The 26,184-nt window shown below is 50.2% G+C and overlaps 1 protein-coding gene across 4 annotated transcripts in view; it reads left to right on the top strand.

Annotated features, from left to right (window-relative positions):
* Positions 1–24,654, top strand: part of ATP9B (ATPase, class II, type 9B) — a 135,173-nt gene extending 110,519 nt beyond the window's left edge. For 3 of the 4 annotated variants that reach the window (XM_006761900.2, XM_015562750.1, XM_015562752.1), the window contains 14 exons: positions 4,105–4,266; positions 4,810–4,902; positions 7,903–7,986; positions 8,268–8,438; positions 10,537–10,635; positions 12,231–12,320; positions 12,637–12,781; positions 13,020–13,084; positions 13,825–13,980; positions 14,065–14,129; positions 16,106–16,214; positions 21,793–21,850; positions 22,436–22,639; positions 24,236–24,654. In XM_006761900.2, the coding sequence (XP_006761963.1) occupies positions 4,105–4,266; positions 4,810–4,902; positions 7,903–7,986; positions 8,268–8,438; positions 10,537–10,635; positions 12,231–12,320; positions 12,637–12,781; positions 13,020–13,084; positions 13,825–13,980; positions 14,065–14,129; positions 16,106–16,214; positions 21,793–21,850; positions 22,436–22,639; positions 24,236–24,372 (1,638 nt within the window). In that variant the 3' untranslated portion in view covers positions 24,373–24,654. Of the gene's footprint in view, positions 1–4,104; positions 4,267–4,809; positions 4,903–7,902; positions 7,987–8,267; positions 8,439–10,536; positions 10,636–12,230; positions 12,321–12,636; positions 12,782–13,019; positions 13,085–13,824; positions 13,981–14,064; positions 14,130–16,105; positions 16,215–21,792; positions 21,851–22,435; positions 22,640–24,235 lie in introns of those variants that run through there. The other variant, XM_015562751.1, reaches the window with a different exon arrangement.
* The last annotated feature ends 1,530 nt before the right edge of the window (positions 24,655–26,184 follow it).

The raw sequence follows: 26,184 nt of genomic DNA, 5'->3' as shown, positions 1-26,184 counted from the left end.
TCCAGTTTAATCCATGTTATTGCTGTGCCTGTCAAAGCAGAGGACTGATTGTGCACTTGTGTCAGCATGTCTGTGGGGAGCAGGTCCTTGTCAGTGACGTCAACCCTCCTGTGACCCTCAGGAGCAGAAGAGAATGCTGACTCCATGGCCAGCCATGAGTATTGATTGGCAGTCTTTCCAGGCAATCAGATTGCAGTTTATGTTCATAATTCTGTTATTATAACAATGATGGTACTAGTACAGACTATGGATAAGTGTGTGGTAAAAACTACTCTGGAGGATTGCTGGCAGCTATTCCTGTGTAATTGCCAAGATGATAAAGGACATTCTCCCAGGCTGTTAAAGAATGACAGCACAACTCATACAAACATAACAAAAGGAAGATAAACAACCCAATTAAAAAATGGGCAAAGGACCTCAATAGACACTTCTCCAAAGTGGACACACAGAAGGCCAAAAGGCATGAAATAGTACTCAGTGTCACTGATCATCCGAGATGCAAATCAAAACAACAATGAGGTACCACCTCACACCTGTAAGAATGGCTATCATCAACAAATCAACAAATGACAAGTGTTGGCGAAGATGTGGAGAAAAGGGAACTCTAATGAACTGCTGGTGGGAATGCAGACTGGTGCAGCCTCTGTGGAAAACAGTTTGGAGTTTCCTCAAAAAATTAAAATGGAACTGCTATTTGATCCAGTAATCCCACTTCTAGGAATATATCCCAAGAAACTAGAAACACCAATTAGAAAGAACATATGCACCCCTGTGTTCATAGCAGCACAATTTACAATAGCTAAGATTTGTAAACAGCCTAAGTGCCCATCAACAGATGAGTGAATTAAAAAACTGTGGTACATCTACACAATGGAATACTATGCAGCTGTAAAAAAGAAACAACTCTACCATTTGCAACAGCATGGATAGACCTAGGGAGCATTATACTAAGCAAAATAAGCCAGTCAGAGAAAGATAAGTATCATCTGATCTCACTCATATGTAGAATCTAATGACCAACATAAACTGATCAACAAAAATAGACCCAGAGACATAGAAACATTGAACAGACTGTCAAACCTCAGAGGGACAGCAACGGGTGTTGGGTTGTGGAGAGATCAACCAATGAACTCATATGTGTATATGCATAACCCAAGGACCCAAGGACAGAGACAGTGGGTGGTGAAGGCTTGGAGGGGAGAGGGCAATGGCGGGGGCGGTGGGGGAGGATACGGGAATGACATATGTAATAGTTTCAACAATAAAGATTTATTTTAAAAAATAAACACATACACAATAAAAGAATGACAGCACAGAAACTTTTTAATATAAAATTGTAGCTCCCACCCCATGTTCTGTTTCCTCTCATTTCATAACTCTTGGAACTACCTTCCATACTGGTTACTAAGAATGTAGACACATGAATGTGTAAATAAACTTCCTGAGTGTGTTACTCGGTGCTTATGGATGAGACTTAGCTCAGGCTCACAACTTACATACATTTTTACATCACATTTTAATTATTTTTACCTTTGTATTATTGTCAATAATCACGTCATTAGATATTTCCAAAACCTCTTGTGAAACAGTCATTTCAAATAGATTAAACCTTTATGCTCTAAGTTACCTTTACATTTCGGAGAAAAATATCTCAGGATTATGTCCTAGTATAATGTCAAGCAGAATCTTCCACATGAACATGGCAGCACACAAGTATTGGATAAACCACTCTCTGCATGTTTCATTCAAATATTGACAAAAATTCCTGGAGAGAGAAAAGCAACAGCATTAGAAACTCTCTTAAACAGAACCCAGACCTAAGCACTGGGGAAATCTCCCCAACTCTGTAGGACTTGATGATGGAAGGAGGGTACATTCTTGGGAGGCCCACGCCATCACTGACAGCATCCAAAGGGAACAGGAAAAGACACACATCCCCCTCTGTCCCTTCCTCCTGACCATGAGGGCCGCACAGTTGGGAAATTCAAAAAGCAGCAGAGTATTAACTGCTCCTGAGATAAATTCTAAGCCAAAGCCTGCTCCTGTTAGAAGCCACCACACAGAGTATACAGTCTGACCCAATATAGAAAAGGATGACCTTAGAGAAGCCATGGTCAGGAGAAGCCGAGATGAAAACAGTCACTGAACAGCTCTAGCTTAGGCACCACCTCCCTGACTCTGCCAGCAGCACAGCGGTGACAGGAGACAGAAACTCCATCTCAGCAGCTGACGTATTAGGGAGTGCCTTAAAAGATAAGGCAGAGATTGTGTGCGTCAGGAAGAAGCAATGAAACATACAAACTTGGCATCCACATAAAAACATTAAAAGAACCATAGCCAGTTTGGCTCAGTGGATAGAGCATTGGCCTGCGGACTGAAGGTTCCCGGGTTCGATTCTCGTCAAGGGCACGTACCTTGTACCTTGGCAGCAGGCTCGATCCGATGGTCCTGGTTAGCGCTTGTATGGGAGGCAACCAATTGATGTCTCACATCTATGTTCCTCTCTCTGTCTCCCCCACTTCCTTCCACTCTCTCCACTGAACTGAACCAGTTAGAGCAAGAACAACTCTTATCTTCATACCACCACAGGCACAGATGGTCAAGACAAATGGCAGGAAAGGCTCCAGGTCAGACCTTTCCCGACAGCGTAACTCTCCCAGCGCTGACCTCTGGGCTGTGCTCAGAGACTGGACCCCCCGGCCCCGAGTCTACAAAGATGCCCTCTCTGCAGCACAGGGTGACGGTGGATGCTGCCCCCGCCATCGGCAGGACAGCAAGACTGAAGTGAGAGTGCTGCTCAGGGCGAATGATCACAATCGGATACAGTCAAGGCTCATTAGCTGGCAAGCTAATGTGTAACGTTTTGCTGCCCTAGATTTACGTCAGCCACTACGCTTTTATTCATTAAAATGAAATGTATTTTTAAAGGATAAATCGGGGCTGAGGAGAAATGGGCACACTGCACAGGAAGCAGCGACAGTTGGTGGGACAGAGGAAGGACTCGCAGGGAGGGGAGGGCTGTGGTGGAGGACAGACTAGTGGAAGGGCCTTCCCATCCTCCTCTCTGCTGGAGACATGGCAGCAGGATACGAGGCTCTAAGACAGTGGTCGGCAAACTCATTAGTCTAAGAGAGCCAAATATCAACAGTACAACGATTGAAATTTCTTTTGAGAACCAAATTTTTTAAACTTAAACTATATAGGTAAGTACATTGTTATTAACTTAATTAGGGTACTCCTAAGGCTTAGGAAGAGCCACACCCAAGGGGCCAAAGAGCCGCATGTGGCTCGCGAGTTGCAGTTTGCCGACCACGGCTCTAAGGCATCACCTGCACTGGGAAGCGACTTCGCTCTGTGCACCTAGGACGGGACCTGCTGGGTGTCCTCCTGGGCAGTGGGAAATGGCATCTCAGTTTCTTCTGTTTCTGGGGTTCAGGTGAGGAACCGGGTGAGAAGGTTGTTTGAGTGTCCACTCCCTTATGCCTTTTTTAAAAATATATTTTTATTGATTCCAGAGAGGAAGGGAGGGAGAGAGACAGAAACATCAATGATGAGAGAGAATCACTGATCGGCTGTCTCCTGCACGCCCCAAACTAGGAATTGAGCCCGAAACTCAGGCATGTGCCCTGACTGGGAATCAAACCACGACCTCTTGGTTCATAGGTTGACGTTCAACCACTGAGCTACGCCAGCTAGACTTCTCTCTTATTTTAGGAAAAGGTCAGATAAACAGAGAGAGTTGGATGGTTCTCTGTCTCATAGGCTCCTGGAATCAGAAAGAAGCTTGGAAAGCCGATAGTGAGTGCCTGCCCACCGCTGAGCCCTTCAGCCCACTGTGTGTGCCCACTAAACACTGCCTCTGGGCAGCTAGTAAACCGGAGCACACTCAGCTGTGGCCTTTGTTTCAGAAAGCAAGACCGAGGGCTCTGTCATCCTGCTATTGTTGGCCTGAGTAGATGTTATTAAAAGTGAACACTGACACAGCCACAAAGATACACAAGTTCTCAGCACAGTGAGCTGCAGAAGGCCAAGCTTTCTGACCGCCAGCCTCTTGCTTCCCTTCCCAGGAAGCCAGTAGCCTCACCTGTCACTGGTCTTCCCCAGGTGGCTCTGGTGCAGTGGACGGAGAGCGTTGGCCTCACCCTGGTCAACAGAGACCTCACGTCCATGCAGTTGAGGACGCCCGGCGGCCAGATCCTGACCTACTGCGTCCTGCAGATGTTCCCCTTCACGTCGGAGGGCAAGCGCATGGGCATCATCGTCAGGGTAGGTAGGCGTGCTCGTCCCACAATAATTGACACTGCGAAGGGGGTGACTTCAGATAGCTCTCTTGAGACAACTGAAGCAGAGCTACTGAAAGGTCATTTCCTTGTTCTGTTTTGTTTTCAACAGCAGGAGCATGCTGAAGACTTTAAAGTAAGAATGATTTATAACCATAAAGTTGCTGCAAAACACCCCCATTAAATTTTTAACAAATGCCAAAACTATATATTGGAAATTGGCTATACAAGGAAGCTTATTCATTCAATCAAACCATGAAAAGTTGAGAGAATTCATATTTACCTTGCAGTCCAAGGCATATGTCCAATAACTAATTTTATTCTGAACACCGCACAGTGACTAGAGATCTGCAGCTGTGTTCTCAATCTTGGTACCCAAGCATCGGGGCATGTAGCCTGTGTAGAAAGAGGTTCGAGCAGTGCAGCACCAGGCATCTGCATGGAGACACTGCTCTGAGCCTGTTAGAGCCACTGTCATTTGAGGAGCAGCATTGGTCTGAACATACCTGTTTATTTTCCTTTCTTGCAGGATGAGTCCACGGCAGAAATCACCTTCTACATGAAAGGTGCCGATGCTGTCATGTCCACCATCGTCCAGTATAACGACTGGCTGGAGGAGGAGGTAACTGGCACTCTGTCATGGGAACATGTTCACAGATTAGCGAGCAGACAGAAAACCAGTGTCCTGTCCCAGCTGGTAGACCTGGGATCTGGGAATAAATTGAGACGCCAGGTTTCAAACCCAACACAATATTTTGCAGGATAATGTTTCCCACTGGATTACCTCAGGTGACACCAGCTCAGTTCCACGAGGTTGTTTAGTGATAAGCAGCTTCCTCTCTTTGTGCACAACTTCTGTGCTGGGTTTTGTGTGAAGGTATGTCATACACACATATCTTCTGTAGGTCCTGTGAAGAGTATTTTGTTTGCATTAGTGAAAAAGCAGAAAATTCTGAGATAACTATGTACACACAGCCAATTTAATATACTCATTTTTTAACCTAAATTATTTGCAAGGAGATTTAATTAGAATTTAATTCTAGTTCTAATTTGTACATAGGATTCACTTTAAAAACAGAAAGTAAGATACAAACATAACCAATGCTCTACTGCATCAAATTCTCCCTAAACAAATATGACTTATTTTTAGCCTCATGAGGTTATAATATTTGTTGTTTACACTTATGTATTAATAAGAAGCTGAATTTGAAAGTAAAACTAAAGCCCTGCAGTTACAAACACCAGCCTTTTAGCGTGTGCACATTGCTGTTGTGCTAATATCTCCCCACCATGGACAGGAGACCGTCTGTCAGTGAGGGCCACACCCTCCACAGAGGTATTGGCAATATGAATCAATAGCTCCTCGGGCACTGGGATTTAATCAGGAACATGAATAAATTAAACTCCCTGAAGACCTAGTAAAATGCCATAAAAATTACTTTTGGTCATAATGATGTGCAATTAATTATAAAATACTTGTTTAATTTATTTAGCTTTATGAGGTCAAATCAATAAATGTCTTGCAACAGACACATAATGTCAGATTGTCTTTCACAAAGATAACTTTATTAACAATCCTTTGTACATTTATTTCCTCAGCATTGCAGTTCTTCCCTTAGTTGAATCTTTGACCTCTGCCCATGTCTTGGTAGTGATGCTGCTGTAATCTGAAGGCCTTTCATGGGGGAGACCAGCAGGCTCTAGGAGCCTGAGTCCCTGTGGGCTAGTTGGGCTCCTCTGTCTCAAACAAGCCCCCAGGTTGGATTCTTGACTATAAACTTGTGTTCTGCAAATATTAAAAAACAAAAAAACTACCAACACTTTTCACTAGTCATGTGACAGAAGGAGCCGATTTTATCAACCCTACGGCGTGAGTCTGCATAAACTCCTGAACCAGGTCCTGGATGTAGCAGCTAACAGTGGCCGCCGTCCCTCAAAGGCAGGCTTGCCGTTTACCCCCAGACCTGATGTTAGGGGTGAACAGGAGTTAGAGTTGGGGAACAGGGGAGTATGAGGGCACAGTGAAGAGCATACTGCCATCCCCTGGGGTCCCTGTCCCCAGCCGGGACCTTCCATCAGCTCTTCCTGTCATGTCTGCAGCTGTGTGTGTGATTGTGAGCATCAGACTAGTCTACCCAGTGAACTGACAAGGAGCTTCAGCAAACCCGAATGGCTCAGGTTTTGTATATGCCTACAGATTTTAGCATCAGATGTAGCAAATGAGCTTTGCTGGAGATGAACCTCCTATAGAGAGAGGTGACGTTACCTAGAAATATTAGCTTTGCCCTGAAGGGACAGTAGGCAATGACAGGGCCTCTGCACAAGGCTGGCAGGGCGAGCAAGCTTGGGAAGTCATGTCTGCATTGGTTTATCAGCAAGGCTGCATGCTTGTCCCTGGGCGATGCGGAATTTCTACTCATGTCTCTAAGTTCGATGCACAAAAGGTCAGACAGTCAAAATCACAGTCTCCTCGGTGGCTGGGATGCAGAGCCAGCCTCCCTGAGGGAGCTGCAAAGAGGACACCTTCCTCTCCCCTTCACGCTGTACAGATGCTAAGAGTATCAGTCCTAACAGTGCATACCCATCACTAGTGTTTGACTTTCTTTCATTAAAAAAATAGCTGGTTCATTTGTTGGCGATGTATTTGCTTAAATACATCATCACATTGTCAGCTTTACGTTGTAAATGTACACTGAGACACTGTTTTGATTAGTTGTTCTTTAGCTGTGACTAAAGTCCTTTCCCCTGGTATTTGCTCAAAGTGTTTTGAAAAGACCCTGCTCCTGACACTGCCTTTGCCAGCCCCTTGCCCAAAAGTCCATCACAATGGGGGTACCAGCAGACCCGGGAGTGATCACCATGATCTCTGTAAACCACAAATGCCCAAAACAAGCTGAACAGCTGGAGTTTTGAGCTTTCAAAATATTGTCAAAGACTGAAAGTTGAAAGTCAGGCATTGCAGAGGGGAAGGGCCTTAGGCAAGCCCATAGCAGGTGGTCCAGGAGCCGAGTGGCCTGGATAAGCCTGGGCTGTTACTCTTGGTGTCTTGACAGGTGAGCTTCAAACAGGTTGTTTAGAATGAAATAGCTTAGTGTTCATCACATCGTGGCTTAAACTTTATTTTTCATAAAAACATGTTATTCTGTAGTACTTCTCACCACATTGCCCCGTAGGGTCTTCCTATTTCCAGGCCTCCCCTCCTCCCCTGGCCTCAAGCATTGATCTGCCTATGTTACCCGTGCAGCGGGGGCCAGCACGGAGAGCGGTATGGTTTCAGGGTTTGTGGTGCCATTTCTGACAAGTCTGGTGTGAGGTGGGAAAGAATATGCTTGTCATCCGGGAGCTGCACTGTGACACCAGCCCCACTGTGTGCGTGCACTGCTTGTTCTCAGAGGTCAGGAAGAGCAGGGCCATCATGGGGTGGGGCACGGCATGGCAACAGTCCCTGAGGACACAGCTTCTAAGTACTGTACCCACCTGTCTGGCACGGATGTAGACTGGAACTGTCTGAGCCTGCCGCTCCAGCTCCAGCCCTGCTGGCACTGGACACAGGAACTGGGAGCCAGAGATAAAAATGCAGAGCGGGTGGTGACAGCACAGTAGCCTGCCTCTTCCTTTCCAGTGTGGAAACATGGCCCGCGAAGGTCTGCGCACCCTCGTGGTCGCGAAGAGGGCGCTCACAGAGGAGCAGTACCAGGACTTTGAGGTGAGCAGATGGTCTCTCTCCACCCTCATGGACATCCCATCTCTCGTGGGCTCTGGTGCTGCTGTGAAAATGAGTTCATATTGCTTGTGGGACATTGTGAGGTTGTGTGGCCATAGCTGGGAGCATCAGGACTTAGGGCCCCACCCTGTCATGGCCCCACCCTCTTCTGCAGTCTGCTGGGAGTGAGAAGTGAGGATTTCTTTAGTGTTGCAAGTTTCCATGTATTCAGCAAGTCCCAAATGATAATAAATATAAATAGCACAGCCCATCTCTGCCCTCAGAGCCGCTATATGCAGGCGAAGCTGAGTGTGCACGACCGGGCGCTGAAGGTGGCTGCGGTGGTGGAAAGCCTGGAGCGGGAGATGCAGCTGCTGTGTCTGACGGGGGTGGAGGACCGGCTGCAGGCAGACGTGCGGCCTACCCTGGAGATGCTGCGCAACGCAGGAATCAAGGTACGGCACCTGGAGCAGAGCGCACTTTCCCTGCGACTATGTTGACCCCTGTGCTGCCTTCTCTTCCTGGCCGATGTGCCCTCTCTGCGCACACACGACATTAGCTCCTCCTGGGGTGAGGCTTAGTTTCCAGGAAGGTGCTTTCTCACTTTGCGCTCCCCATGAGGCAGAGGCTCAGTTACAGAATGGTGGGTGCCTCGGGGTGGGGCCTCCACTGTGTGAAAGAAAGGAGCCCGGCTGCTTTTAGAAGAGGCTGTTGGGTAGCTGGATGGCGAGACAGTGGAGGGGTCGGAGGCAGCAGTGCACCAATTCCTGTTGGACTTGGCGCATGGAGCAGGTTGGTAGTGTGCAGAGAGCAGTGTCAGCCCTGCACAGGGACCGACGCCCCAGCGGGTCAGGAGGGAGTTCAGTCACGAGAGCTACTCAGACTCAGACGTGCAAATGATCTGGATCTGACTGTCGGGGCAAGAGATGTGATTATGACAGGTAGATGCCCTGCTTGTTTTTCTGTTCCTTATCTGTCCATGCTAGATTATCAGTGCTCCATGTAAAGATTTAGGTACTTATATCAACTCCTCACTAAACTCAGTAAGACTTTCTGGGGTTCTCTTTTTTCTTACATTTCCGGTTGAAGGAAACCCCCTCACAGATGTGGGGACCTGATTTCAGCTGTCCCTTGAAACCCAAGGTGCTGCTCCAGCCAATCAGCTCGCCCAAGCTGCTCGTGGGCCTTCGCTTGGCCTCTCTTGTCCTCTGTGATTCCCAACTTAGCCGTCACAGCGTGTCAGGGTCTCGGGTCCAGGCTCAGTAAAGTGAACACAAACGTGAGCTAAAAAGCACAAATCCTCAGACACTGAGAAGAGCCAAAATGCGTTGCACCCAAAGAATCCAGAGCACATATGACTTTTCTGTGTCCTGCTTCCAAAAATGCATGTTTACATGTGACACATGAGACAACTAAACAGTCCAGATGATGAGAGGTCACTGGAAGTTTTTGCTGTGATCAAATGTATAGAGAGACTACTTGGTAATACATTTAATGTCCTGGTTTTCTCTCTTTTTACTCTAGGGATACTTATATACATAATATGTGCATGTGTGTGGGATTTAAAGTAAAAGTAGTATGATTTAACATGTGTTTTTTAAAATATATTTTTATTGATTTCAGAGAGGAAGGGAGAGGGAGAGGGATATAGAAACATCAATGATGAGAGGGAATTACTGATAAGCTGCCTCTTGCACACCCCACACTGGGGAATCGAGCCCGCAACCTGGGTATGTTCCCTGACCAGGTTCTTAGGTTGGCACTCACCCACTGAGTCACACCAGCCGGGTTAACATGTTTTATTTGCTAGAACTTTCAGCTTAATTGCACCTATTTGCCCATTTCGAACCTCATTTTCCAGCTGAATACCAGCCAGCTAGAACAGGGTCTTCAGGATCCTCCTAGTTCATGGCCAGTGAACGTGTGGTGCCCCAGGCCTGTTTGTGTGGCATGTGAGGTTGTGTGAATGCTGCCTTTTGACATGTACTGTGTCCTCATCAGCCTCAGCCATGTGATTTCTAAACCCTGTCATTCGTGTGCCTCCAGATCTCAGCTCTGAGCCTACGATCACTTTGCTGCCAATTGTTTTAGTGAAGCAAGTCAAAAAGACTTGTTGTTGTGGAAAACGTGAAGTTTTTCCCATTGTTGTGCAGCCACCACAGCACTCCAGAACTTCATCTTGTGAATCTGACACTCTCCTCAAAACCTAGCTCCCAGCCCCTGCCCCCCGGCCCCTGGCACCCACTATCTACTTCCTGTCCCTGCAAATCTGACCACTCCAGGGACCGCATACCAGTGGAATCAGACAGCATTTGCTCTTTTTGGCTGGCTCATTTCACTCAGCACAGTATCCTCGGGGTTCACCCATGTCGCTTTGTGGATGTGCCACATCTTGTTCACCCATTCATCCTCAATGGACATTTGGGTTGCCTCCACATTCAGATATTGTGAATAGTGATGCTCTGAACCTGGGGTGCAAATATCCTGCAACGAGAGGCACTCTAAAGAGATGAAGTGTAATGATGAAGTTCACCAGTGTAAACTGTTTCCTAGATATGGATGCTAACAGGCGATAAACTCGAGACAGCCACGTGCATCGCCAAGAGCTCACACTTGGTGTCGAGGGCACAGGACATTCACGTCTTCAGACCCGTAAGTCTGTGTCGAAATCACTTTGATTTTAAATGTTGTATCTCACAATTAAAACCTGTTGATTCTGTGGGAATGTACATGCCATTACTTATTATTTATTGAATATCTGTTTTAAAAGAGAAATATTGCAATTTTCTTACTCAATTTATAAAAACATTAAGATAGATTTATATTAGTACATTGTGATCAAAAGCTGCTTTTTGATAGAAACAAGTTCCAAGTTTACAAGTACTTTTCTGTTGTTCTATTAGAATTATTTATACAACTAAGTATCTGCTTTAGGTTAGACATGCTGTTCATCTGTGGAGGTGTATATTGATACAAATTACATCTTCCTTGGTTACACGTGTCACACATGGTGCAGAGCTGCTTGTGGGACAAACCTACTACAGAGTTGGGATGTGTCTAATCTGCCCCCTTCCCCGAGCAAATGCTCTTCCTTAATTAGCTCAAAGAAGGTTAATAGAGATGAGCTAAATTTATGTGTTTACTGTATGTATTAGTTATTTTGAATTTAATTCAAACAAAAAATAAAAGTTTCTTGGGTCTTGATTGATGGTGGGTGAACAGACACTGTGTGTCTGCGTCTGTTTTAAATGCAGCGCTTGTACCTACAGAAATAGTTATTTGAATATCATTTACATGTAAATGTAGTTTATTTCAAAACATCAGAATCGCAAATTAGGCCCTGCAGTCGACTATTTGCAATTAAATTATTAATGATTCTGGTAAAACGTCAGATCAATTTTTGTTGACTTCTCTGTGTTATAGCACCACAAATTAAAATTTCCACAATAAAACCTACCTATTTAAAGATGAGTCTGAGATTAATTTGTACTGCATGAAACTTTTAATTTATTTCAGTCCTGTAATATATCATTTATTTTATGCCCCATAAAATCTCCACAGAAAGAATATCAAAAACCAGTGTGTTGGTTTCTGAAATGTTTTCCTTCTAAAATTAATGACATTTCAACATTATGACTTGATTTTAATCTTTTAAATCATTTCATCTTTCATGTATTTGTTGGCGTGAACTAATAGAATAAGTTGAAAGCTGTGACACAGACAAGAGAAGTGACTTTAGGAAAGCATTTGCACAGGTGGCGTATTAGGAAAAGAGGCGTCTTTCAATCAGACCTTGACCTTGGGTCACCTGTGTGGAGCTCGGCTCCCTGGGCTCCTCTGTTGCTGTACTAGAGTATCATTGTATGGACGTACCACAGACTTAATCAGTGGTTACCGTGGCATTCTGTGGGACTGTCGTGACAGAAGGCAAGGCAGTCGTTAGCTCCTAAGTGCCTGTTACCCATTTCTGGACAAGCCAGCTTCTTCTGTCCACTGTGTTTTATTGTAGCTACAATGTTTTTTCTGCACTTTACCATGTGTCTGAAAACAGTGTTAGATAAGGAGGTATGTGTTTCCAGCACTGCAGGAAAGGTTTGAAAGAGCTGTTCTTTATAGGACTCCATGTGGGAGGCACTTTGGGTTCTAGATCATGTGTCTAACGATGTCAGTGTGGCTTGTAAATAAGCGCTTGTTGGTGCCTCTGGTTTCAACAACCATACTTGGGGTGCCCTCTCCTCTTTCTGCAGGTAGCCAGTCGAGGAGAGGCCCATTTGGAGCTGAATGCCTTTCGAAGGAAGCATGACTGTGCGCTGGTCATATCTGGGGACTCCCTGGAGGTGAGGCTAGTCCCTAGCCCAGCACATGGCCATCTGTCTGCCCACCTGTCCGTATCTCTGGCCCAGAGTGTGTCTGCTTTTCCCGCTAGTGGACTAAAGGCTTTCTGAGTCAGATATGTACCTCAGGCTGCTTTTGCGCATCTCTGTGACTTGTTAAGTAGTCCCGTTGTAGCCTGATGGATGTGTTTGTGAGCAGGTAGAGCCTGAAGAAGTTCTGTGCAGTGCCTGTGGCTCCTCACCCACCAGGAAGTGGGGAAGACCCTGGAGGCTTGGATTGGCCGCCATAGCTGGGTCAGTGACCGGGTCTGTGTTCCAGGTGTGCCTGCGGTACTATGAGCATGAACTTGTGGAGCTGGCCTGCCAGTGCCCGGCTGTGGTGTGCTGCCGCTGCTCACCCACCCAGAAGGCTCACATTGTGAAACTCCTGCAGCAGCACACGCGCAAGCGCACCTGCGCCATTGGTGAGCCCCTGCCCTCCCCTCCCCACACCGTACCTGGGGCCACACCCCCACAGTCCCTGTAGAGTAACTTAAGAGAAACTGGTATCTTAATATCTACAGGCAAAGTTCTGTTCAACCTCCAATACCAGTTTGTTTTAATGTCAGTTGTGGAACATTCTAACACAGCTTCTGCTGGTAAAAGAGGAAAACAGGGCTAGGGATAGGTTTTTTTATTTCATCTCGTGTTTGTGCTACCCAGGTGACGGTGGAAACGACGTGAGCATGATCCAGGCCGCAGACTGTGGGATTGGGATTGAGGGGAAGGTACGCTTGTCCTCTCACAGCAGCGTCTCGAGCATGCATTCAGTCAGCACTTGCTTGCGAGCCTGCTCTGTGCCGGGTCCTCCTCATAGATGTCACCACATCCTCCAGCAAACCTTCTTGGCTGCCGTGGGACCTGCAGCTTCTCTCTCGGGCTTAACACATGGTCATTTTCAATGTCCATGTCTCCTGGCCAACTGTGTGCTGTGGTTTGGGGTTTGTCTTTTATATTCATATAATGACACCCCAGAAAGGCCTGCAAACGAAGCAGGTTGCAGTCCAACTTTTCCCTGGCTCTTCATTCCTGTGCTGACAGCTGTGTGTTGGCAGAGCATTTAAGGGCTTCCCTCACTTACACTCAGGGGCTTTGTGAGATGGCAGGTGGGTGGCGTTTAAACGCGAGAGAACTGAGGCTTAGACAGTCATCCTGAAGGTTCCCGAGATCCCTGGGCCCATCTCCTGGGAAGCACTGCCATGTTCCGCCTCTGCTGAATGTCTGTGATTCTGACAGACGCCGAAGGAATGGTCCTGGCTTCCTAGCCAGCGCCCCTCTCCTGTCATCAGCTCCCAGTGGTGTGCACTGTCTGCCCCTCCCAGGAGCTGTCCCTGCAGCCCTGTCACCTTCCTCAGAGGCCACCCCTCACAGTGGGGCAGGGGTCTCAGTGCTCTCTCAGTGGAGATCTGCACATGCACCCCGGAGCACAGATTTGCCGTGCAGGTTGTGAGGTACTTTTGCATTGCAGGAGGGGAAGGCAGCCTCACTGGCAGCTGACTTCTCCATCACGCAATTCAAGCACATTGGCCGGCTGCTCATGGTGCACGGGCGGAGCAGCTACAAGAGGTCTGCGGCACTCGGCCAGTTCGTCATGCACAGGGGCCTCATCATCTCCACCATGCAGGTGCGTGGGCGCCACGGGTGGCTTGGAGAGGTAGGGAGTGTCGGGAGGGCCTGTGAGTAACTACTGTCCTTTCCTCTCTCCAAGGCTGTGTTCTCCTCCGTCTGCTACTTCGCGTCGGTCCCCCTGTACCAGGGGTTCCTCATGGTGGGGTAAGTGGTAGGAAGGAGGAGCCCACACAGCAGGTGTCTGAGTGGCCGTGCACAGTCAGTGTTGACGTGGTGTTGCTGAAGTAGGAGCCAGCCTCTGCTTGTGTGAATGTGGGGATGACACCCGCTTCCTGTCCCTCTTGCAATTTTACCATTAAATTAGAATTTCTGTTTTCACGGCAAAGCCATAATACATGTCAGGAATATGTCAGATCCAAGATATTTGAAAGCATCCTGTGCATCATTAAGAGGGGGAACAACAGCCCATCACCATCCTAGGACCAAGGGTCCTTCCATCGCCTCTTCTTTCACTCTCTCCCAACACCTCCTCCCTGGCCACCGCAGACACCACCACTCACGGGCCAGGCTTTTTCACAGCAGCAGCAGTGAGCACACGGGCTCCCACCTGTTCTGAAGCCATCCCCTGCCTGCAGCATCCCCACGTCTTGGGTGACAGCAGAGACCCAGCGAGCCCAGAATCCACTCAAGGCCACAGGGCTGGTAGGAGGCACAGCCAGGACAGCTCAGACAGGTGACGCACACGGCCCTCCTGGCCACTTCTCCTGCAGCAGTCAGCACAGAGCAAACATGGTCAGTACATTTCCTCCGGCCGCTGGCAACACAGACCTCCCATGCCTGTCCCTGTTGTCTCAGGAAGAGGACAGAGGGCAAGGTCAAAAAAGGACTCGAGGAAATAATGGCCAGAAACTTCCAAATTTCACAAAAGACAAACCTATAGATTCAAGAAGGTAAGCAAACACCAAGCAGCCTCAATCCAAAGAAATCCACCAAGTCATGTCATCAAACTCATGAAAACTGAAGGCAAACACCTTATAGCAGGCAAAGAGAAGACGCCCGTGGGCAGAACAGTTCAGCGGCAGCAGTGTCCCGGCAGGAGACACCTGGAGCTGCATGCAGTGAAGGCGGCTCTGGAACTGCGGGAATGTATGCTGCCACTTGCCAAGGAGCTTATAACTACCTCGCAGGACTCCACAGCCCAGGACAGTCCCACTCAACTCAAGGTGGACCCAATGTGAACAGCATCCTCCCAGAGCAGGTGCAGAGCTGCTCAGGGGCAGTGCCCATGGGGAAGCAGTCTTAAAGCACAGTGAGACACCACTACTCATCATCCGAGTGGCTGGGACCATTGTGGCAGTGCCAGCCACGGAGAGAATGTGGAGAAACCATCCTCCCACACTGCTGGTAGGAACGTGAAATGGACAGCCACACTGGAGCACTCTGCGGCAGGTTCTTACAAAAACTACGCACCACGAGTCCAACATAAATGAAAACTTATTTTTTAAAAAAAATCTGCGTGCTAAATGTTTATGGCAGTTCTAGTTGTGATAACCAGAAACTGGAATGACCGGGATGTACTTCAGTGAATGGTCAGGTCACAGAGACTGCTAAGTCCACAACCACGGACAAGCAAAAGGAGGGAAGTGTTGGTACAGCAACCCTACATCTCTGCAGGGAATCAGGCCGAGTGATAGTGCCACCCCACAGGCTACCTGCTGTGTGACACGTGTGTGCACTTTGAAGTGAACAGATAGGTGGTGGCAGGGGCTGAGGGGCGTGGAAGGGAAGCGGTGGCAGGAAGCCCTGGGTGCAGAATGCCCGTGTCTGCACTGTGTCCCTATCCCCATTCTGGCTGTGAGCTAGGCTGCAGCTTGGGAGATGCTGCCGTTAGGGGCAGCTGGTTAAAGGGCACAGGCTCTCCGTGTTACGTCTGATCCCTGCATTCGGGTGCACAACGATCTCAGAATGTTTAATTAGGAAGGAAAACCAGGTCCTGCCACCTGTGCACGCGTGGCTTGTAGACCATGGTGCTGGGCGGTGGGTGGGATGAGCATTGAGTTTCAGTGCCACCTTGTGTTCGGTCTGTTTAGTTTTTTAACCTTCGGCCTCTGATTGCAGAGGGTGTTCCTAGTCGAGTGGAACTTTCCTCGTGCTGACCTCACTCTCCTCTGGGCTCTCAGGTACGCGACCATCTACACCATGTTCCCAGTGTTCTCACTGGTGCTGGACCAGGATGTGAAACCGGACATGGCCATGCTGTACCCAGAGCTCTACAAGGACCTCACCAAGGTACGGGCCAGGCCGGCACCTCCCGCTCCTCGCAGACACTCCACTCCGGGTGTTCCACAAGAACACTTGCCATGAGAAAAGGTACCCCTTGTGAGGCAGGTTCCCAGCAGGTTTAAATCTATTCTCTGTCCTTCCAGACATTTTTAATTTCTCCTAGTTGGTTTTGACATTTTTCTTTTGAAAACAGGGAAACATAACCAGCAAAGAACAGCGCTTTCTCAGACATTGGTGATGACACTCTGATGTCACAGCAAAGTTCTAATCTAAGGACGCTTTTACCCCTGGGGTTGTAGGAGCTCCTTTCCCAACTGTGGTTCCACCTGGCACCCTCACACCGGTCTGTCGGGCACAGGCAGCATTCTAGCAGTTAGTTAGGACCCCAGGAGTCACCTGCACCAGATCTGTCTGCAGGGGGGCTGCAGGATCACACCTGTGTGAGACATGCTTCTGTACCCAAGACTCATGTGCCGTGGTTGTCATGACACTGCCAAGCAAAAGTCCAGCTCCTGAAACTATGCAAAAGATTCACTCATTTACCTAAAACTGTGCTGTTAAGGTTAAAATATTCCTGGGAGAAGTGTTTAGCTTATTGTGTTTTTTGTGGAAGCATCTTTTTATAGCACAAAAAATACACTCTGCATCCAAATACAAATCATGGTGACTTTGGAATCTTCCAGAAGGCTTGCTTTTCCTGAACCAACGCTGAGAGCAAAGTCCACTAACCCTCAAATAAATTTAGGTTTACAGTTGATCATCTGTTTCTAAGGCAACAGCGGCATATGGGGCAGCAAAGAAGGAACCTCACTGAGCAGAAACCAGCGACCTGCAGCCCCAGATCCCTGTCCAGTCCGATTGGTGCTGAGCTTGATTTCATGGAGCTGCTGTGAGGATCTGTGTACAAAATCCCATATTACTCTCATAGGACATAAATAGAGCTAGTTCACCAGTATAGTATAAAATAAGATAAAATAGCAAGCATATGGTCATGATGATAATATTGTGAATACTACAACCAGAAGAAAAACGTTTTGGATTAATCTTCTGAAATGGTGAAATCATTACCATTCAGTGAAATAGAATAGGATAAGAGATTCAAAACCCACAGGAAGCTATTGCAAACATTGTGATTTTAGTAGATTATATCCCTATTTCCAAGCCTTCAGAGACACTTACATACTGCTCACAGATATACAGGGAAATAAACTTTTATGTAGAATATAAGTTAGGTGACCTACCCAGAAAATGGACAGTTGAGTCTCAGTGGAGTTGAGGTCACTGCAGGTCAGCCCAGGCCAGCTGCCCAATAGTCAGTGTGGGATTCTCAGCAGCTCAGTCTGCACCTGATGGTCACTGGCGGTGAGGCAGCAGGCACATTGGCCTCCTGTGTTTAGGGCTTAGACTGTGCCCACCAGCATCCCTCGATGACTGTGGGAGTCACTCCAGTGGCAGAACGTGTTCACAGGGTCACTAGCCCCTGAGCTGAGCAACTGACTCCTCTCAACCGTAAAGTCCATGCCATTGGCTGATGCGTTAAACATGCGGGGACGTCGGGAAACCTTGTTCAAGTCTAAGTTGGATCTAAGGTGCCAGCTTCCCATTCTGTCATGCTGACGAGCGACTTAGAATATTTCAGTGCCCTAAGTCAGGAGGACACTGAGTCTTTTTATAACGGCTCAGTCACTTCTTTTCTCCAGGCTCCTTTTCTGTCAGATCCAAAACCTGTGCTTCTTGTCCTTATAGTATGTATGTCTTTAAAAATCTCATACACATCACGTCCTTTGAAAACAAAGTAGCATTAACGTGCTCACTTGGTGAGATCCGAGCTGCTTCTCCTCTTGGCGCTGGAGAGAGTTTGACGCTGGACGCTCAGCCAAGCCAGTCTGAATGCGGTGCTGGCAGGGATTGGGCAATGCGTCTGTGAGTCTGTCTGTGGCAGGTGTGGTGAGGGTGCTGTGCGGGGCTGGTAAAGGCGTGTGAGACGTGGCTCCTGGCCCAGCAGCCCACGTGCAGCCAGAGGGAAACCTGAGTGCAGGCCAGGGAAACGGTAGCTGCGCAGCAGCACATGGAATAAGCAGGCGGGTGTTCGTACTGTCCAGGGACTGATCTGTCTAGTAAGCTGTGAGCAGAAATCGGGTCACAGAGAGCGTGAAACACCTTCAGAGGTCAGGCATGCAGAGGGCACCTCCGGGCAAAGCGGAGGAAAGCACTGTGCTTTGAAATAAGTGTCTGTGCTTGTACCCCTTTGTAAACGGTCTCTGGTCTAGGGGTGAGCGGCCAGGCATCGCGGGTCTGGCTTACTGTCCGACGAGATGCCCGGAGCTGCTGTGCACACCATGCCGCCTCCGGGGCTTCGCACGGGGAGGCAGGATCTGCTCTGTCAGTATTTGAACCAATTAAACAAAGATGTGACTGCTCCTTCTTGCCAACACCACAGCATCTTCATTCCTACAGAAAATAATGTGATCGTGACAGTAATACTGAGGTGTCCCTCGGTGCAGTCACTGCTGAGGCGCTGGGTGCTGCAGGACATGGTGTGTGCTCATTGCTCTCCTGTCTGCAGGCAGCTCTGTGGTCCTGAGGGCCAGGACCTCTTGTGAAAAGCCCTGCGCCTGGGCCCAAGGTCGGACTAAGATATGTCAGTGCCAGAGCGCTGCCTCAGCGGAGCCAGAATGTCTCAGACGTCAGCTATGAATTCAGTTCCCAGCTCATGGTTTTCTATTGATGATAAAGTAAACTGCTAACAGAGAGACATCTGGGTGTAGTTGTGCTAATTGTCAAGACACCAAGTAGGTGAAACCTACTGTCCTTGGTAAAAGTCTTTGAACCGTCAGACATTGAACAGCGAGGACTGCTTCACTATCTCCATTTTCTGTTGAACATTTTCAACATGGTTTAACTTTTGAAATGTATATTTGCATCCTTATATAATTTTTAAAATAATAGTGATAAGGCGGGGGAAAGGACATTAAAGGCATAGACATTAGAAGGAAAAAATAAAAATATCTGTGCTGTCGCCATAGTAGTCTGGGTAGAAAGTCTCAAGTGATCCACACAAACCTTTTAGACGAGGAGGTCTGGGAAGGTGCAGGACCACGGAAACCTGTGGCTAGCGGTGAACAAACAGCACTGTCATAGCGTAAGACAAGGGTCCTCAAACTTTTTAAACGGGGCCAGTTCACTGTCCCTCAGACCATTGGAGGGCCGGACTATAGTTTTAAAAAAAACTATGAACAAATTCCTATGCACACAGCGGCAGCAGAAACACCCGGCGGGCCGGATAAATGTTTTTGGCGGGCCACAGTTTGAGGACCCCCGGCGTAAGATGTGAAATACTCTGTGTAACCAGCAAACACATGCAGGATGTACATGCTGAAAGCTCTACACCACCGAGGAGGAAACTTGAAGAAAGTGTAAATGGATGCTCACAAGCTGGAAGACACGATGTTGAAGGATCGTGACCAGCAGATTCTAAGATTTATATGGACAATTAAGGGGATAGAACCACCAAACAGCTTCGGAAAAGAACGAGATTGGAAGACTTTCTGTGAAACAGCAGTCACCGCACAGGACAGACAGGGAGAGTGGCCTGGAATTGAAAGCCCAGAAATACAGCCAAGTGCAGCAGCCAGTCTTTGACAAACATGAAACACGGAGGAGGAAGGGTCGTCTTGTCAGCAGCCGATGTGCTCACAACTGGGCACCCGCAGGCAGGAGCGGACCCTTCCCCCGCGTCCATGCCTGCCATGGAAATGCCCTCAGGATGGCCGAGGACCTGACTGTGAAAGGTGAGACTAAACTGTGCAGAAGAAAACATGCTCGACCATGATCAGGCAGGGCTTTAGATAGAGGGTCAGAGCATGACTCCTAAAGGAAGAAATGGGTGAATTGGACTTGATCATCATTCAACACTGCTGTTCTGTGCATGGCTGTTCGGGAAGTGAAAGGACAAGCACAGACGGCAGGAAGTCTCTGCAGATGGCACCTCTGATGGAGGACTTGTACCAGGATGTACAGAGAACCTCCAAACTCAAAAAGAACAGAATTCAGTTCTTCCGTGGACAGGAGACCTCGGCTGACACCACGCGGACGACGACGATGTGCAGGCGCAAGTAAGCTCACAAAAATGCTCAGGGCCTGTCATCGGGCATTAAAATTAAACCAGAGACGTGAAGTCTGAGAATGCAAAACCCTGGAATACCAGCACCACCACGTGCTTGGATGGGCACGCCAGCGGCCCAGCCCCTTGGGAACACGGCTCGGCGTGTCTTACAAAGTGAAGCGTGCACTTACCATCAACCCAGCAGCCCCAAGAGGAAGAACGTGGGGGTTCACACGGAACCCTGTGCACCGAGCTTGTCGGGACCGTTGTCCTAATTGCTCAGCCTGGGAACGGCCAGGTGTCCTTCGCCCAGTGACGCTACCACACATGGGACAGTGAGAGGGTAGGGGGAGCCCTCTCAAAAGCACACCTGAAGCTGAAGTGCGCTTGGCCACACAGAAGGCAGGCTCAGAAGTGTGTGATCCCAACATGTGACCCTCTGGGGCGGGGAGCAGGTCAGTGACTGTCCCAGGTTCCGGCAGGAGGGGGCTGACAGGGCATTGGGCAAGAGAGCTCTCAGCTCAGCTTGGGGGCCCGTCGTGACTGTGTTGGTCGAAACCCACAGAAGTGGAACCACAGATGCATGGGGCACAGACTGTGACAAATGCGTCTCACCCCAGGAGAGACGAGTCACCTCCATGCTGGCAGGGGCGGGCGGGGGAGGACGGTGCAGTGGTCCCTGGGAAAGTGTCTGACCGAGTCTGCAACAAGGCTGGGGGCAGGGAGCTCACAGGAGCCCTGGGTCGCAGCCAGTGAGTGTCTCACAGGAAAACTACTCCGAACACATGGGTGGCACGTGCTGGCTGACGAGAGGCGAGGCCAGAGCTGAAGGAAGGACAGAAGGGCTCACTGTGCCCGGTGAGGCCCAGGCAGAAGGAACCAGGGCGTGCACGAGGGTGGGTGTGCGGGGGCCCATCCTCACCCATGCCATGCTCGGACCACTGGGTAGTGACAGCAGGGACCAACCTGAGAGCTCCTGGAGAGCAACAGGAGCTGCACGCGGCCCTCGGGGATCAGGAACTGGGACTTTAAGAAACCATGCCGCAGATAAGAAACAAAAGCCACAGTGAGCGAAGCTCAGGAACATGCGACGCTTCTGCAACTGCCTCTGCTTCATCCTCATCTTTGTCCTCACACACCAGGTGGCACACATGTCAGCCCGGCTTCTCCCAGTCACCCTTGGGCTGGGTCAGAGCTGCTGGTTCCCCGGGTTCCTGCCCCAGCCCTGCACACACACCCACTGCCCCTCAGTAGGTGCTTCCGGTCAGTTCCCACAGCACTGCCCCAGCTTAATTGCCTGGACAGACCTTCTGTCCCAGAGGCTCAGAGAGGCCGCACCTGTTCCCCCTGAGTGCACAGATGGGAGCTCTGACACAGCAGTGGTGGGAGGGCGTGTCTGAGTGGGCCTGGGCCTGCAGGAGTCACCAGGCTGAGCCCCGTGAGATGCGGTGGTTAACTCTCTCTCTCCCTTTTCCCCAGGGCCGGTCCTTGTCCTTTAAGACATTCCTTGTCTGGGTGTTAATCAGCATTTACCAAGGTAAGAGCCTGCTGCGCCTGCAGTGACCCAGCGCCTGTCTCCTGTTCCACCCGCAACCACATTCCTGTCCACCTAGCGATCGCCCCTCTGCCGCTGTCACCAGGCCCTTCACTGTGCAGCATTTTCTAACCGATGAGTGCCACCTAAAAACTTACCTGTTTTTAATGAAATGTAAACCCAGAAACATTTAACCAAGCACTTATCACAGTGGTTCTTTCCAGGAGAGACAGCGGGACGTGGAGAATCTGAGTCGAGTCGTCACAGGTTGCTGGCCGCCTTGTGTAGTTCCAGACAAATGAGAGGCGGTTGAAAGTGAGATTACTGGAGGCCAGGCTTACCGCATCGAGAGGCAGGCGGCCTGCACTAACTGGGGTGGAGGCCTGCTCTCCAGGTCCTTCATTCATAAGCCAGAGTTTAAGAGGATCGTCCGTGGGAGGTTGGGACATCCGTAGCCCACGTCTCTGTTAGAAACACCAGCCAGCTCTTCATGGCCCTTCTTCTAGCGCCTCACATAGTAACAGGATCTCAAGTCTGAGCAGAAGTCCGTCATGTAAAAGCCACCCTCGTCGCCCTTGTGTCTTCCAGGCGGCATTCTCATGTACGGGGCGCTGGTGCTTTTTGAGTCGGAGTTTGTCCACGTCGTGGCCATCTCGTTCACGGCCCTCATCCTCACTGAGCTGCTGATGGTGGCGCTGACAGTCCGCACGTGGCACTGGCTGATGGTCGTGGCCGAGTTCCTCAGCCTCGGCTGCTATGTGGCCTCTCTGGCTTTTCTAAATGAGTATTTTGGTAAGTTGCCTTGGAATTGTTTTTGGATAATTGTTTTTGATTTTTAAACATTTTTTTTATTATTACTTCTTCATACATTGTCTAAATCGCAGATCACAGTAAAACCCACATCAAAGCTTCAAACACAAGCTTATTTGGGGGAAAGATTAAACTCCTTATAATTTATAAAATGAAGGTATTCACCATCTTGGCTTTTAGATAGTGACCGTGACCTGGAGACCCCTTCACACCAGGGCTCTGTGGTTTGGCAGCTCCCGCCCATCCTCTCGCACACACACGGCACCGTGTTCATGGCCTTAGCCCCACCAGCAGGCCAGCTGCCAGCACAGTTGTGCCAGCCCCTCGCCAGCACTATGGCATGGTATCACTGGCACCTGTTTCCCACTCAGTCCCCCACCCTTCCAGCTCTGCCATCCCCAGCCAGGGGCCATGATGCTGGATGAGAGCTGATGGTGACTGAGACCCTGGACGAGTGTCAGGCGGTGGCTGTCCCCATGCTCTCCAGCCAGACTCGCCTCATCTTCACACTCTCAGGTGACCTCTGATGCTTCTCTTTTGAGCTCAGGGTCCCAGGAATGACTGCCCATCACAGGCACAGGCCTGGTGGCAGCTGGCACATGACAGTCCTCCACCCCTGCCAGAGACAGCACCACTGCAGTCCACCCTCACCTGACCCTGGTCAAACCCTGCTCATCAGTCACCCTCCCAGTTCCAGGCCTTTCTAGCCAGCGTCTGAGAGAGGTTTCCCTGTGCGGCCCCAGCTGGTGGATGTGTCTGACAGGACCTCTGAGACTCATTAAGGTTTAAATCTGGCAAAGGGAAGAGACGGAGTGTGGTCCATGCCCCTGGTGGCGATTTGTCCTCAGCATTGGCAGTGGGGATGGTGACTGTTCCCGCTGCAGTAGAACGCAGGGCAGGGCTGCTCAGGGACCGTGGGGCCACGCCTCTCCTGCCAGACCCGGCTGTGCAGCAGGTTTGCAGGAGGGGAAATGTGCCCGCCCCGGTGGAATGTCACCGAGCACCACGGTGCAGGGATGCATCAGGAGGTCTCGTCCCACCCCTGACAACACACGGGGTTTCTGCCACTTGGAGAAGCGAACACAGTAAATGTCTGGTTTTTCATGTGCCTCTTCCCATAAGAAAGTCGGACAGCCCCACCGTTAGGCTGCAGCTCTGTCACAGCGCCTGTGCAGGGCCACTGCTGGGCTTCCCTGGCCAAGGCCAAGGGACAGGAAGGACAGGCGAGCAGTGACAGCACCGCCTGCTGTGTCCCTGCCCCTGCAGCCCAGCGGCTGTCCCTGGAGAAGGTGGGCCTGGCCATCTGACACGTCACAGGGTCCCTCCTGCTGCCGGGGTTCCTCTGGGACCAGCACTCAGGCGCCGAGTGGCTGCTACCGCCCGGCCTTGGGTGACGTAGGCCACACTCTCTAATATTGTGCTCTCATGACTCCCGTTAGGAGAATTCATTCTCCCTGATGCGCAGGCAGAGCAGTGCTTCATAAAGAAGCCTGCAGTCCGCGAGGCCCCTCTGAGGTGCGCTGCAGGTGTGCGGCCTCCCTGACCGCCTCTCACACTCGTCTGTGTTTCTCCCTACAGACCTTGCCTTTATCACAACCATGACCTTCCTGTGGAAGGTGTCAGCCATCACCGTGGTCAGCTGCCTCCCGCTCTACGTCCTCAAGTACTTGAAGCGCAAGCTCTCCCCACCCAGCTACTCCAAGCTGACCTCCTAGCACAAGCGCCTCTGGCACCATGGGCTCCGTGGATACAGGTGTGCGGTGGCTGCTGGGACAGGAGGACGAGCACGGAGCCCAAGGAGCTCCCCCAGCGCAGGGGCTGCTGCAGGAGGCACCTCCCATGCAAGGCAGCACCCCGTTCCTTTTCATATCGGACTGGCTTCTGCTTCCATGGCAAATGAGCTCTAATTATTTCACTGTTACTGTAAAGCATTCATCTTACTCTGGTTTCTGAGAATTAAAACAAAAGCTTATTTAATACTCAGCAGTTTCTAAACATTCAAGCACTTTCTTTAATGTTACAGCAGAAAGTCATTCCTACTTCACTAGAATAAACCCAGGCGCTGAAACACCGTGTGGGTGTCCTGCAGCTCCTCAGGGGGACGATGTGTGTGTCACCATTGGTCCCTCGACGTGGGGTGGCCCATTCACATGCTCACCTCCTTCTGGCCCGACACTCAGTGCTCCAGTGACGTGGGGAGATGGCACCTCACACTCAGCAGGGTGAACCGAGATGGCATTTCTGCGCCTCGTCTCTTGGCAGCTGTGGGACCTGTTTCTAAAGTTCTGTCCTCACTTGTGGGACATCACACTTGACCGTAAAGCCACATCTGCGCTGGGCGCCCTGTCCTTGGCTGCTCAGGTTGCAAACGCACACACACACCTGACCCAGAGCAGGAAGGCCTCTCCCCAAATGTCACCCCCACCTCCAAGTGCCAGGCCTGCTGCTGCTGTTAAACAGCATTCTCACTGGATAAGGAGTTGCCCCCTCCCCCTCCTAGGAAGCACAGGGCGCCTGGGGGTTCCTGGCTGGCGGGTCAGGCTGCCTGACTTTCCTAAGCTGAGGCTGCAGGCCTTGCACCAGGTATTTTGGGTCTGTTTGTGCTCGTGTCCCCAGACCTGGGGGAGGTGTGAGCCCGCCAGGGGTTTGCCCATCGTCTGTAGTGCCCTTGGCCAGGCCGGCAGTTACAGTCTGATCCCCGAAGCTGGCCAACCACCACACCTGGTGCCTGGCCTCTGCCACAAGCTTGCCTGTGACCTCGGGGAGCCATTCCCAGTGCCGCCACAAGGTGTCGCTATTCACTGGTCTCAACCCAGCAGCCGCTGTGGGGCTTGTGGCTGCTTTGCCCCTGCATTAACGTTCCCAGAGGTCCCTCAGGTCTGGACTGACCTGGACCTCATGCGTCCCCTGCCCCCAAGCTGAGAGCAGCAAGCAGGCGATGGTAGCACTGGAACCCAGGCTTCACTGGGTACCCGGCAGCCTGAGGAAGGCACCTCGGTGGCCACTCCTTTAATACACCACACCCTGTGGCCGCCAACTCGGTTGTGACAAACAGGAATAGGAGCTGAGAAGTGGGAAGGGACACACTGAGCCCTGGGTTCCTGTTGCACCCGACGGAGCAGACAGGTTGGCCAGCTTCAGGAACCCAAAATTGTGTAATTCGAGTTTTCATCTGGGAAGTGAAGACAGTGTCCACCTGGGGGACTGCTGTTGGGCCCCAGGGAGCTGGCAGGTGGCCGTCATGCCCGCAAGCAGGGTGTCCTCATGGGGACGTGTGTGCATTGGGCCAGGTGACAGGGCCGTCGGGTGTGCAGGGCACCTGGGTGGTTCATACTTCTAAGCCCTGGAAGCCTCGTCAGCCCCAGAAGTTCTGGCAAGTGGCTGGCCCAGCCCGTAGGACTTGAAGGTTATCTCTGCATTTGGGGACCTGGGACTTGCATTTCAATGGCTTGCTTGTGTCCCCGGATCCCGTACCTCCCACCCCCCGACACAAGCACACTGGGAATCCACCACTGTGCGCCTTGTGC

Source organism: Myotis davidii, unplaced genomic scaffold (genome assembly GCF_000327345.1).
Source record: "Myotis davidii unplaced genomic scaffold, ASM32734v1 scaffold96, whole genome shotgun sequence".
Lineage (NCBI taxonomy): Eukaryota > Metazoa > Chordata > Mammalia > Chiroptera > Vespertilionidae > Myotis > Myotis davidii.
This window is presented reverse-complemented; position numbering and strand designations above follow the sequence as displayed.